The following is a 13,719-nucleotide window of genomic DNA, read 5'->3' as shown; positions in this document are numbered from 1 at the left end:
GAATATTTTCTTCGTTTCTTGCTCCACATACAGCGTCCACTCTGTAGAAGCAGGACCCCTGTGCTCGACACCCCAGAGTGACCGTACAGATCAGTTATTCTGGTACCATTCTCTACATTTGACAGTGGAAACACAAATAATTGCATGACATACCAAACTGTACCATTTGTTGGAAATGGGACCAATAATGTCACCTGGTCTTTTCCCCCCCACATTGTAAAGTATCATGACACAAATACTGACAGTATGCTACAGCTAAATGTATTGTAATGCATTCTGAAGTTGCACATGGCTCATAATGTTGGCATTTCATTAATATTAAGGTTGAATCATCTAAAGAATCACACATTTGTAGGGGGGAAAAGGTGTTTATATCATATAACAATATTGATAAAACTCTGAAAAGTCTCAGTTTTGGGGTTTTAAAGAAAACCACAGAAACTGAAAATGACAACTAGTGATGTTACCCCCACGATGCCACATGGTGTATGTGTGTGTGTGTGGTGTAAATCCAGTGTTAATGGCCCCAGGGACAACTGCATGGGTCTCCACAGGCCTGCTTCCTGTCCCAGAGGATGTGCAGCTCCTCAGCTGTATGTTGGGGCGACGACAGCATGTCCAGGTAGCACTCCTTCTCACACAGCCAGCCAGCGTCCTGGCAACAACAGAAGGGTGAGGACGACCGTGTTAACATGCACTCATCAGACTATTAGTCACACATTAGTTACGGTCTTTCCAGACTTACTTGTGAACATGCACCTTTGAGTACACCGTGGCTGAACTTAAACCAGCGGACACGCTATGATGCTGCTGAAGTGTCACGGGCCAGCGTTTATAAATTTCAGATTGTAGAGGTTTCACTTACATGTTCATTTGAAGCCTTTTTCTGATTGTTTTAGCTTCTTAAATATATTCTTAAGAATATGTTCTTTGTTTCTTTGCTCCAAATATCAAATAAATCATTAAAACTGAATCATTTTGGTTTGTGGACAAAACAAGACATTCAAGAACATCATCATTTCCAGGTTTTACAAACACTGATCAATGTTTTTTTTTTTAACATTTTCTGACATTTTATGGACCAAACGATTCATCGATTAAAGATTAAAGGCGCCATATGTAAGAATGTGGCCAAAAAAGGTTACTACACTCAAATTCAAAATACCAAGGTCTTTTAGGTTTCTTTTTCGCCGCCATTGTAGCTCAGATGTAACTGGCGACCCGTGGTTGCTCGGCAGCTGAGACTCTACTTACTGCAATGATTGGTAGACGGTGGTAGGTGGCGCCACATGCCAAAACATGATTTCAAAACATAATTCAACACATTCAAAAACATTTTTTTTTTAACGCAAATATTTTAGCTGTACTGTTGTTGTTGATGAGTTCAGTTTGTTATATGAACATTATTCCTGAGTCTCTGGGACATATTAGGAGGATTTTACAGCCAGTTGCTTTAGATTTATTACATAATGCACCTTTAATTTATTATGAAAATAATCATTAGTTGCAGCTCAGTCAATATTCAAGATTTACGATTTCAGAGAGAGAGAGTAAGGAGAAAGACATTTATCATTTCAATTCCTATTCTTGGCTGTTGGAACACACAGTATGTGATTTCTGCCACTAGGGGTCTCTCTCCCAAAATTGCTCTGTGCTCCACCTTTCTTTTTTTGAAGTTGCATAATGAATATTTTAATAAAGTGTGAAAGTGACAGAAAAGTTCCACTCTCCATCCCCTCATGACTGAAAAGCCTCACTACAGCTGGTGAACACCGCACCAGTGGTTTTTTCTGTTGCATGTAGACAACACAACACGTCCTGCACCATGACAAAGAAACTATACTCTGTCTCGGAGTCTCTGCATTTTATCTAAATCAGAAGAGGATGTAGAGCATCGGACAAACCCTATGTAAACACAGCAGCAGCTCTGTGTCTGGTGCAAATACACTATTAAAAAGAAAAACTACGTTTAATGCAGTAATGTTACAGCTAATAAGTGAAAGTAAATCCAACTGTTATTCTCCCAATTGTCCAATTAATCATGAGTTACTTGTTGAACGTCTGACGAATGCTGATAAGAGGATAAGTGATCAACCAGATCATAAATCTTTTAAGAGCTGTGAGGAGGTTGGATCTGATCCCAGCTTCTGATGCATCTCTGTCTCTCTGCCAATAAACCAAAGCCCAGCCTTTACTTTATAGAGTCAGTGTATCATGTGTGCAGGCACTCCTCTTTTACCTGGTATTTCTGAGGTCCGACGGCAGCCATCCAAATCCCCATGCTCACATCTTCTCCCTGTAACAAGTCACCCAGGACACGTTCTTCAAATGATGTCCATGATCATCTACACCCATCATGCACTTTCTCACTTTATGCTACTGCACCTGATAGGCTTTCAGCTTCTCTGCGTTACTGGCAAGCCACTGGACGAGGTCACGAGAGACCACGTAGCCCGAGCCACAGGCGAATGCCGGGTAGGCTGGACTAGCGTACTCCAGCTCCTGCCACTTCCCAATACGATCCACCGCCCAGCTCTGCCTGAAACTAGGTCAGCACAGCAGAAACATGATCACATCCTGTCTTGCTTTCACAGGACACTATACGTCAAAAATATCCAACTATGTGTCTACATCAAGGTTATAATAGTTTGGGATTGTTCATTAGTTTTAGTTTTTGCTTAGTTTTGACTTTTAGTTTTTAGTAGTTTTAAGAGCAGGTTTGCTAGTTTTAGAGTTTTAGTGTTAATTGGAGTATCTGCCAGGTGCAAGATACAAAAAGGATCCAAGTATTGTGTCATAAAGACCCAACAAAAGATGCCATTTTAAAAATATATTAGCACAGATGAAAAACCATCCCTGAAATAAATATAACAGTCTACAAGAGAGTCATGAGGTTGGATGCAGTTAGTGTGAAAAGGTTAAAAATCAAATAGTCAACAGACTAAAGAACACACATGAACATAACATGAATAATAAATAACCCTCATGAGACGCATCTACTAACAACATAATGAATGTTATGTTTAACTCGCGTAGCCTTATGTCCCACATTGTAAACAAAAACAAATTGAAAACGTTTTATTATGAACGAAAATACAACCTTTCAAAATAAACACCCTTCATATAAACCCAAAAGTATTATGTATCAAATACATTTACAAGGAAGAAAACTAAGCACATTTTTGCTACAATTTTAGTTCATTTCATGAAAACATAGATATTTTTTTCAATTTTCGTTATTTTTCTTTCACTATAATAACCTTGGTCTATATTAGACATCATTTAATAATAATTTCTATTTTCCACCACATGAGAGCTGGTGAAAGTGATGCAGGGTTCACAGCATGTTGAGCTTGCAGGAAACGCTATGAGATGCATTCAAGAAAACTTTCTTGAAAATTTCTGTGGAGTCCACAGGGAGTTGAGCTGAGAGGAGTGGCTTTAAGCTGCGTTCAAGAAACACAGGTAGTCCTTTAAATAACTATATCCTTGCTGCTGTTGCCACCTTGTGGTAATCCATGGACCACAAATTAGGGTCATTGATAAAAATGTTATTCAATGTTGTATCTTTTAAATATAATTGTCATAAGTCATATTAACCGATGATTGACTCATGACCAACAGTACAGCAAATTAGATCACAACTGTCACATCATGACACTGACACAAACACATACTTACTTCCCCCACCAGAAATTGCTACGCTTCAGACCCTTGTGGTCGATCTTCATCAACACAGAGTCCACGTCAATGTAACAGTCGTCATCCGTCTTCAGCAGCAGATTAAAGTCGGCGTTTCCCACAGACCTGTCGGACAGGAAATTCAAACCTTAATAATTAAAGCCCAACGTGTGATTTTTTTTTTCTGCAATATCCTAGAGTGGATTTACTTCCAAATATCACCCAGCGCACAGGGCAAGAGGTCTTGCGACTAAATAAAACACTTGAAATCAAAGATTAGAACCACCCCGCGTGTGTTGCTACATGATGACTCACAGCTACTCTCGCCCCTGACTGAGTGATTGCAATTGTGATTTTAACAGCGAGGCAGTTTGAGGCGACGACACACTTTCATTTCAGGTTGTAGATTTCCTCAGAGGGGCCAGGCAATTTGGGAGACAGAGAATCGAGTTATTAGCACTTGGCATACCATTTATAGAATTGAAGCAGTTTGGAAGGCACGTTCCTGTAGGTGTCCACGACGTCCACGAAAACCATGTCTCCGTGCCTGAGGCTCTCTTGCTGCAAGGCGGCGTCCTCCTGCCTCAGCCTGGAGGCATGGTCCTGAATCCTGGCTGGGCGGCCTCGCAGGAGCCCCGACAGACCATCTCCATCTGACACACAGGTGGTGGCGGTGCAGTGGGCACAGGGAGGTAATGACAGGCACTTTTAGGAGATAATGACTGAAACCACAGGCTGGCAAAACAATGTGATAAAACTGTAACAGTTTACAGAGTGGATCATTAGTCCTGTTTACACAGACATTGAATGGTGAATTTAATCTTCTTTTGACCAAACTGGCGACAAATCCATTTTCAGATAATGTCAAGAGCAAACAAAAGCAGGAGGTAAAAATCAATAACCGTACACAACAGGGAGGGAGAAAACATGTTGTTTCCCATTTTATTTATGCAGGTGCCCTGAGGTGAAAAGAATAAGCTAATCTCATCACCCTGTTTTTTTAAGGAAATTTAAAATGGGTGGCTCCTCCACAACAACATCTGCATAGTGTGATTCTGATTAAACTGTTCACATGAACATTTTAAGAATTGACTCTGTTGCTGCACCCACCATAGATCGTAAACGTGAACCCTCCCGCCAAACCAGGAAATCCAAGAGCACTTCTGTGAGGCAATATGCCGTCTGCAATCTGCAATTCCAAGAACACAGCAAAAAATAAATTAAAAAAAGTCGATTTTAATTTCTGTAACTTATGATCACTTTGGTGCTTCACACATTTGCGTGGACACGTACGGAAGAGAACTTGAGGACGCCGCCGCCGTCGTTGAGCTGCACAGAGGACGAGTTGACGTTTGTCAATCCAGAAGAATCCAAACTCTCCCAGACTAGTGTGCCTTCAAAACCCTGGATGAAGAACAGACACTGCATTTGTTGTACATGTAGTCAGGTGTTGTTTTTGAGAATTTTATTTCTGGGCATAACAATTTCTGAGAAAAAAAAGTCAACCTGTGAGAAGCCACTCAAACCACGAAGCCACAAAAATATCTCTTTCTTAGTACCTGGATCGTTCAAATAAATTGATACCCGTTATTTAGGATTTGTTTTCAGAATTGTATCGATTTGCTTTATCAGATAAATTCATACAATTTGCATTAAAGATCATATTGTTTTATTTTTAACTGCAATGTCCTCTTTGCACTTCTCATGAAAATGAAAATGATATTATTAAAAATAAGTAATTATCTACCTCTGCTGTAAGTTCTGGGCCGAATAAATCTTTCATGCAGTCGAAGCAGTCAACAATATTTGTTTATCTATTATATATACTTGGTATTGCACATATTGATACTATGACGATAACAGTCCTATAGCTAACGATAAAACGGTGTTGGATAGGAAAACTCTGGCTCTTGCAGGAGAACTGAGTAGGTGTGAGCCTGACCTTAGGTAAGATGAACTGCTCCACTGGTTTGTACCAAAGCCCGTTCACCATGGTCCCAGTGCTGATGGCACTGAAGCGAGCAGTAACCACGGCCTCCTGCAAAAAAGGAATTACACATAAAAAATTCACGAATATATATATATTTTTTTTTACCTCAGTGCAAATGTGCCTTCACCAAAACATACTATACTTCAGATTGTTGGCTGCCCTCAGGCTGTGTATCGAACAGGCCGTACAGACAAAAAGCATACGGAATACGTAATTCTTCCAGACCCTGTTACCTCTTGATCCAGCTGGAGAAGCTTCACCGTTATGTTGCTCTGAAGCTCAGCACGGGGTCCTTTGGTAAACACACCCAGCCTGGTGATCACCACTGGGTGGAGGACCTTGAAGTCCAGGGCGACGGACAACACGTCCGACAGGGCGAGCATAGAGGTGTCGGACACCTTCACGATCTCTATCTCGGTGTCCTGCCCTGAGACTGGGACAGAAGGGAGGGCAGACACTTACTGCACCAGTGCAGGTGAAATATATTACAATCCTAACATGCTGACCATCTCTGTTCAGTGATGAGGACCGGGGAGAGGAGAGGGAGAGCACTGAGAGAAGAAGGGAGACTCTGGTAAAGCAACCTCATCAGCACTTTGCAGAGCTGCTTCTAGGGATAGCTGTCTTTAAAGGGAGCTTCTGTTTGTGAATGTTGTTTCTTAATTACAAAAGAGCAGTTTATTACCCAAGGGATCAATAAAAAGATCGAGTCTGTTAAAGAGAAGCAGGCTTTTTACTTTATATATGTTGTACACACACGCGTTGTGCTGCCTGCCTCAAAATAAAAGACAATTACGAGCGACAAGACAAAGAAAGAGCCACCGTTTTTCAAGCCAAAGGTTTCTCACCCTGACAGAGTGTCCGCACAGATATATTAAATATTCTTATGCTGACTCAATACAAATACTTTGTTTGTGCAAACTTATCAAAAACAAATAGCTGTGCCTCTCCCTGCGGTGTCGAGCGAAAGATAGCCAACTTGCTAATTGAGAAGAAAAAATCAATAAAAACCTAGCATAAATCATAAGCTATTGGCAAGGACCAGCTTGTGTTCTGTATTATTCATTTACATTTCATAACATCAAGAGTATTATTTGATTAATTGAATCAATTAAATGTCAGATGCTTTTAAAACATGTATAATTCCCCCCGACAGCCAAAGAAAACCCCAAACATATTCAATTTACACCCATGAAAGTGGCGAGAAATGTCAAACCAAACACTGCTTTAACATAAATCTTTAAATGAGCATCAAGTACTTTGTTTTGTAACATGTTGGGAGATGGATTTAGGTTTGGTTTTTTAAAAATCTGTGTGATTAAAAGCAGCAAAAACAAACATATTTTAATGACACGCATGTGCTTTGAGCAGAATCCTGAGTCTGGAAACCGACTGTGTTTCAATGCAGCCACTGTGTCTTTTCTTTTCCACTCTCAGTGAGTGTCTTGCACCAAAGCTGCTCACCTGCCTCTGATACTGAAGCAAAACACTTAAAACCATTAACACACTGATGAGCAGAGAACAGGAAAAATAAATAAACCGTCGCCATGACCCTAAAGGCCGTAGCCTATTCCGATGAGCAGAAATTATGTTTTCATGAAGAGAGCAGATGGTGAGAAGTCATGAAATGGCTGAACTGGACTAGCTCAATGAAGGTGAGAGACATAAAAATTTACTGACAGTAAGTCTGTTCAATTACTTCATTTTCTGTGTGCGAGTGCTTCATATAGCTGTTAGTACGCAGTGCTAGTTACGGCTGCAGCAGCTGCCTCTACTGCTTTTGGCCTTGGGTATGGAAGGATAAAGAAAAGTGTCCTTGAGCTCTGGGGGAACATGAACAAAGGTGTTTTCTACTTTTTTCTGAAAAAGCATTCTTTTAATCCTTTCACTTTCACTCCTCTCCTCAGCTACTCTGCCTCTGCTCCTCCTTTCACGCAGAACATATCTGTGTATTACAGCTGCCAATCTCTCCCTTATCAGCGGACGACGATTCTTCAGTACCTGGCTCGGTGAAGTTCAGGATGGAGCAGGAGTACGGATCCTCTCTGTCCTCCTCTGGAATGGGACACCCATGTTTGCCCACTATAAATTTCACCCCCACTCTGAAAAACAAACACACACACAACTGCGCTGCAGTCATTTTTCCTTTGTCCAATATTTAAGCAACAAGATTTCAAAAGATTGTCCATCAATCCAACCTCTGTTACCATGGTTACCGAGGGTTGCTTAAAGGCCATCACACCTTATCAGTGCTTAAATCACAGATTGAGAAGGAAATGGACCGAAAGGAAGAATGGAGGAGAGAAAAGTGTTGGCCGCTGGTTGGGTAAAAGAAAAAAGGCTTGATTGGGCAGTCTGTTATTTGTTGCCAGCTGCAGGCTTTACTTCCACTTTATGAATCCGACATGTGGGGAGGAAAAAGAGAAAGAAGTGGAGAAGTCGTTGAACAGACCTGTGCTGGAAGTGGGGGTGATGTCGCAGGTATCCCAGCCAGGTCTCCCTTATCGCTTGTCGCAGTTCATAATTGTGTCTCGCAGACAGCACTCCCACCAAAACTTCAAAGTATGGTAATGCCTCATCTGTGTCAAACAACAGGGAGCATTTTAAACACACTCAAACATGCGTGGACAGACATTACAATAGACGTCCACAAAATGCAGCAGGACTTATAATCATGAATAAGAATTTTGATTTTCACCACATTATTGTAATGAAATATTATTAAAAAATAGCCCCTTTTTTCCAGGTTTTCAAACATAAAAGGGCGGAGCCTACCTCTATTTGGTTCATATATGGAAGTATTAGATACAGATGGATGTTTGTGAAACAGCTCCTAGAAGCTTACAGATTAAGGGAAAATAGATGAATTAATATTACAAAGAACATCTTTCAAAAAATAATGAGATCCTGGAATGACTGGAAAGGCTCCCCCTGATATGTTAATGTCCCCATTAACAATCATCCTGATGATCAAAATTATTTGTTTTTAAAATCGTGATGCGTGACAATATCGTATAACAGCACAATCCCTACAAATGTTATGGTTGAAAATATGAAAAGGAGACAAAGACAAAGAACACTTCTGTAACTCGTGAAAAGTGTGTTTGATGTTGAGGACAAAAGAAAGAAGAAAAACACTCAAACAACAAGAATAAGGTGCCACAGTAGTAAACAGCAATGGGTTGTTAAATGTCATCGCCAAGCTGGCGAGAGTGACAGTGCAGCAAGCACAGATATATTAGTAAAATTAAAACCACACTTAAAAAACAGGCTTGATTTATGCGTTGCACTGCTGGTGCTTACTGCACTCTGCACTTACTTACATTCACTTTGCATTGACACACTCTGATGCATTTAAATTAATGTCAACTGGTGGCTGACTCCTCTACGGCTCTGATTCAGCCTAACGTAGAGTCAAACAATCGATCATTTTACGAGAAGGATTTTTGTAATCGGGAAGTGATGTTATGTAATAAGCTAACAATATGGTGTGTATCAATACTGATTAAAAATCATTTCCATTATAAGAATAGAATCCAGAATCCAGAATAATGATTAGACGAATTGAAGCTATTACCTGGACATTACTTTGAAAAAGAAGGTATTACTGTATTATTATCTCCTTATTACCAAGTTGGAATGATAGAATTGATAAAGTGTGATATAAAGTGTGACCAATGCATTAAAAATGCAACAAAATTATCACGAAAGTTGAGGAAACCAATTCATTGTGGTTGTAAAGCCGTGGTGAGTTACTTTTTAATTGTTAGATTCAAACCACCGTCAAACCCCTACGCGCACAAATGACAGGTCTGATAAGCTGTGTTTACATTATGGCACGGTTTGGTCTGGTACAGTACCGTTTGGAATGGGTGAGGCCTGCATTTCGACTGAAAACAACACAACTTTAATTAACCGGGGTGTGGATTGTGTCTAATGGCTGCATAACTGGTGCGACGACAAGGATATCGAACGCGACACAACAGACAACAATGGAGGTCATCCAGCAGCTCTTTTCTCCTGCACAGACTGCGTGTGTTTGCTTTGACTTCTAGGGCTGAACAATTTTGAATAAATTATTTCATTGAGATTACTTTTTACATTAAATTGCGATTGCGATGTGATTTGCAATATCTGAGGGAATGGTAATTTTTCCATCGTTATTCTCATTTTCATTTAAAAAAAACAAAACATATTTAAAAGGATTAATGTGTGACATGTGTGCAGCTCTGTGAGAAACAAAGATGGTCTCTTCAGTCTGTAGAATAAGATGTGTATAGAGCAAGACAATTATTCATTATTTTCGCTTGCAATTTGATGATTGCAGCAAGCTTTATTGCGATTTCGATAACATTTTGATAAATTGTTCAGCCCTATTGAGTTCCATGGGATAATTACACTGATCGCAAGGAAATTAAATTTTTCTGTCACCCAATCGGCTGACTGTCGTGGGAGGAGCTGGACTTGCTCCACCCTGACCCGTACTGTGTCATTTTACTCTGGTACCCTGAGGGAAAGGTGCCAATGAATGGATCTGTGATGGGGGCCGGTTATTTTGGTACTATTCCTAATGGAATGCAAAAAAATATGCACCGTACTGTACCAAACTGAAATTCCACTGGGTGGAAACACAGCTAGCGTCTTGACAGAGCTCCTTTCCAGATGTAGGAAAGAAATCATCTTTATTGTTATTACACAACCGAAACTGCACACGGGGAGGACATGCAAACTCCACATCGAGGGGTCCCAGAATGGGAATATGACCTAGCTCCTTCTGGCTGTGTGGCAACAGTGCTTACCACTATTAACCACCATGCCGCATGCACAAAGGACACGGTTGATGATTTTTTATCTTTTTTCAGAGACAGACTTATAACACCAACAACAAAAATCATCAAAAGTTGCATACTGCCCCTTTAAGTAACACAAATACACACACATATCTATATATATACACATATATCACTAGTTAAAAGGTGCCATATGTAAGAATGTGGCCAAAAACGGTTAATACATTCAAATTCAAAATACCGATGTCTTTCAGGTTTCGTTTTCAGACGTAACTGGCAACCCGTAGTTGCTCAGCAGCTGAGACTCTACTGACTGCAATGATTAGTAGACGGCGGTAGGTGGCGCCACATGCCAAAACATGATTTGCAGTCTGCAAAAGATTTGTTTTAATGCAAATATTTTGGCTGTACTGTTGTTGTTGGTGAGGTCAGTATGTTAAAATGAACATTATTCCTGAGTCTCTGTCACATATTATCATGATTTTATGGCCAGTTGCTTTAGATTTATTACATAATGCACCTTTAACAGAGAATCATTGTATAAATCTGAGGTGAAATACTCATAGCAATTAAAATGATCCTAAAGAGGTTTTGCACAATGTATGCATAAACATTATAATGATATTTCTTTAACTTTTGTTTAATTGATTCTTATAATAAGTATATGGTGATATGCCCATCCCTAGTACCACGAATTTTTAAATGTATAATAAAGTCAGTATTGAACTATAGCGTGATGTATATCACAAAAATCAGAATCGACCTGATAGACAATACTGTCAGAAGAAAGGAAAAAGAAAAAGAACAATTCGATACGTGCAGCTGTGGTGTAATAAGTAAGTGTCGGTGCTGTGGTTGAAGAGAAAGAGCAGTGATGCTCAGCTCTGCTGTTTCCAGACGTCCCAGCAACGCCCAACATCACTGAACTGTCACATCCACATCATTCACACTCAAACACACACACACGTGTACTAATGTTGTGTCAGCACATACACACTCAGTCACAGTCACTACTACACACTCACACACACACAAACTACCCACCACACACACACACACACACACACACACACACAACACCGCAAAGTTAGCCAGCCGCTCGAGCGTGAAAAAGTTCCGCGGCTTCGCGGAGCTGAAAACCCGGCGGTTGAGACTGGGGGGAAAAGTACCCGAGTGTGTGTTGTTGTCCAGCGGAGAGGAGGGCTTCCGTGGTGTCAGCCACAAGTGCAACAGGACGGCGACGGCACAGGGCAGCAGAAGGAGCGCTAGCCTGCGCATGGACGGAGCCCTTCACTTCCAGCCGGAGCAGCCTTCAGCTTTGGACGTGCGGAATCTTCCTCCTGCTCGTGGCTGTGAGCTGCGTCGAGTGTGTGCGCTACATTTCTGCTCTGTTCCTTCCTTCCTTCCTTCCTCCGCCGGGCGGGCGGACTCCTCACCACCGCCGCCGCCGACTTATGTCTGCCTCCGCCGCTCACAAGAGGCGGGCCAATAGGAGACGAGGAGCCCTGTCGCGGTGCACTGTGGGAGATGCAGTTCAATACACGAGACCCTACTCAATGCAATAATCAGCCATCCATTTTCTACCGCTGTATCCTCCACATGAGGCGCGCGGGGGCTGGGGCCAATCCCAGCTGACATAAATCCGGAACCACCGTTCACACCTACGGTCAATTTAGAGAATCCAATTAACTTCTGCATGTTTTTGGACTGTGGGAGGAAAACAGAGAATCTGAATTTGGCTGTGCACTTCATTTTACGTGTCACTCTTAAATTAAATAATGCCTTGCTTTAATGGTATATTTTTTTTACTAATGATTTGTTTCGTGCACTTATATACGACTAAGTCATGTCTTTATGTTTTTATACTCCCGGTGACTCACTCGGAGACACATCCTCCTGTATAACTATTTAATTGATTCATATTAGTAGCAAAATAAAAAGAAATAAAAGAAATTTGAACTTAATTCAAACCAAACTCAAACCTCTATGACACCACAGAATATTTATTGTTATAATTTATTGTACAGCATAAACACAATTAGATCTGTTACTGTTGTATCTTGGTCAAATCAGAAGTAAGAGCGTAAATTGCAGTTATTCTTACCTGAGAGCAAACTTTTCAACAACAAATAAATAGCTTGTGTGAATGATGTGAAAATGAGTCACTCTTCCTTCTGTGTTCGTATTATTATTATTATGATAAAGAGGATTTCTATACTGACTGAAATGTCTTTTTTTTCCTCAGAGTGTGGTTGTTTTAATCCTCTAAATTCTCTGTACCTACACTCGCTGCCACAACCATATAATAAGTGACTGGTTTTAATGCTGTGGCTGATTTCTTGTCCGTGTCTCTAAATCATGGCGTATAAGAATGATTGGGCCGGACATATTTTATTTGCGTGACGCATCAAATCGAGCCAAATCCTTTCCATTAATCTGAGAGCAGAGGTGTTTTAAAAGGAGTTTAGGGAAACATCTCCTCACGCTGCCTTAAATTAAAAGAAATATTTCAATAATAATAATTGCTGTTGCATTAATAGGTTAGACAGAGGTTAGTCGACCGATAAATTAGCTCTTCTTGGCATTTCATTTTCAAGTTTCTATAAAAAATGTCATTGCTAGTCTCTCCTTAACTTGAGGCATATGACGAAGAATTCATTATCTTTTATGTATAAATCTATATATTTATTAATTGTTATTTATTGTATTTGACCCTCAACACACACACACACACACAGAGACTTAACCTTGAACCTAACCACAGTTCAAATCTGAACTTAATCAGTCCATCAGAAATGAGGTTTGGCCTTGTTAGGACCAGGTTTTGGGGCCCATGAGGACTACTGTTCCTAACAAGGTCAATGTTAATGCCAGAAAAGGTCCTTAATTCATAATAAAGGCACTCATTAACCCTCACCTTAACCCTTAGTGCTCACAGGTGCATCCATGGTAAATTGCCGTGGGAAAAATACAATATAACTTCTTGGACATCCTGCTGTGTGTGTTTATAGGTCACATATTCACGCTTTAAAAATGTACCCTTTAATTATTGTTATGAATAATTGTGCAGAAGTAACAAAATTGAACGATTTTTCCTTTTCTTTTGTTCATAAAAACAAGCCAAGTGAACTTTTTCCAAATTTCACAAATTAAATCCAACTTTAAACATATTAAGCACTTTCGTTGGTGAAAACAATTTAGTTTTTTCATCAGATTGCCAAGGTCGGGCTGAAAAAAAAAGGGTTATAAGACACTCCA

At 40.3% G+C, this 13,719-nt stretch overlaps 1 protein-coding gene across 1 annotated transcript; it reads right to left on the bottom strand.

Annotated features, from left to right (window-relative positions):
* Positions 1-376: 376 nt before the first annotated feature.
* Positions 377-11,772, bottom strand: b3galnt2 (beta-1,3-N-acetylgalactosaminyltransferase 2). The gene is made up of 12 exons (XM_083898092.1): positions 11,631-11,772; positions 8,124-8,250; positions 7,673-7,773; positions 5,905-6,104; positions 5,624-5,719; positions 4,975-5,085; positions 4,792-4,870; positions 4,151-4,334; positions 3,682-3,807; positions 2,386-2,545; positions 2,240-2,296; positions 377-655 (listed from the first exon to the last, which is right to left on the bottom strand). The coding sequence occupies exons 1-12, from the start codon at positions 11,737-11,739 to the stop codon at positions 518-520; spliced, it is 1,488 nt and encodes a 495-aa protein (XP_083754218.1). The 5' UTR covers positions 11,740-11,772; the 3' UTR covers positions 377-517.
* Positions 11,773-13,719: the final 1,947 nt, after the last annotated feature.

The sequence above is a fragment of the Microchirus variegatus genome, assembly GCF_963457635.1.
Source record: "Microchirus variegatus genome assembly, chromosome: 11".
Classification (NCBI taxonomy): Eukaryota; Metazoa; Chordata; class Actinopteri; order Pleuronectiformes; family Soleidae; genus Microchirus; species Microchirus variegatus.
The sequence above is the reverse complement of the archived record's forward strand: the minus strand, read 5'-3'. Positions and strand labels throughout refer to the sequence as shown.

Coding starts and splice junctions, on each gene's coding strand:
- b3galnt2 (XM_083898092.1), bottom strand. CDS start 11,739: ATGCGCAGGCTAGCGCTCCTTCTGCTGCCCTGTGCCGTCGCCGTCCTG. Junction 5,086..5,623: donor AGCAGTTCATCTTACCTAAG/GTCAGGCTCACA, acceptor TTCTTCATCCAG/GGTTTTGAAGGCACACTAGT. Junction 4,871..4,974: donor GCGTCCTCAAGTTCTCTTCC/GTACGTGTCCAC, acceptor TTGGAATTGCAG/ATTGCAGACGGCATATTGCC.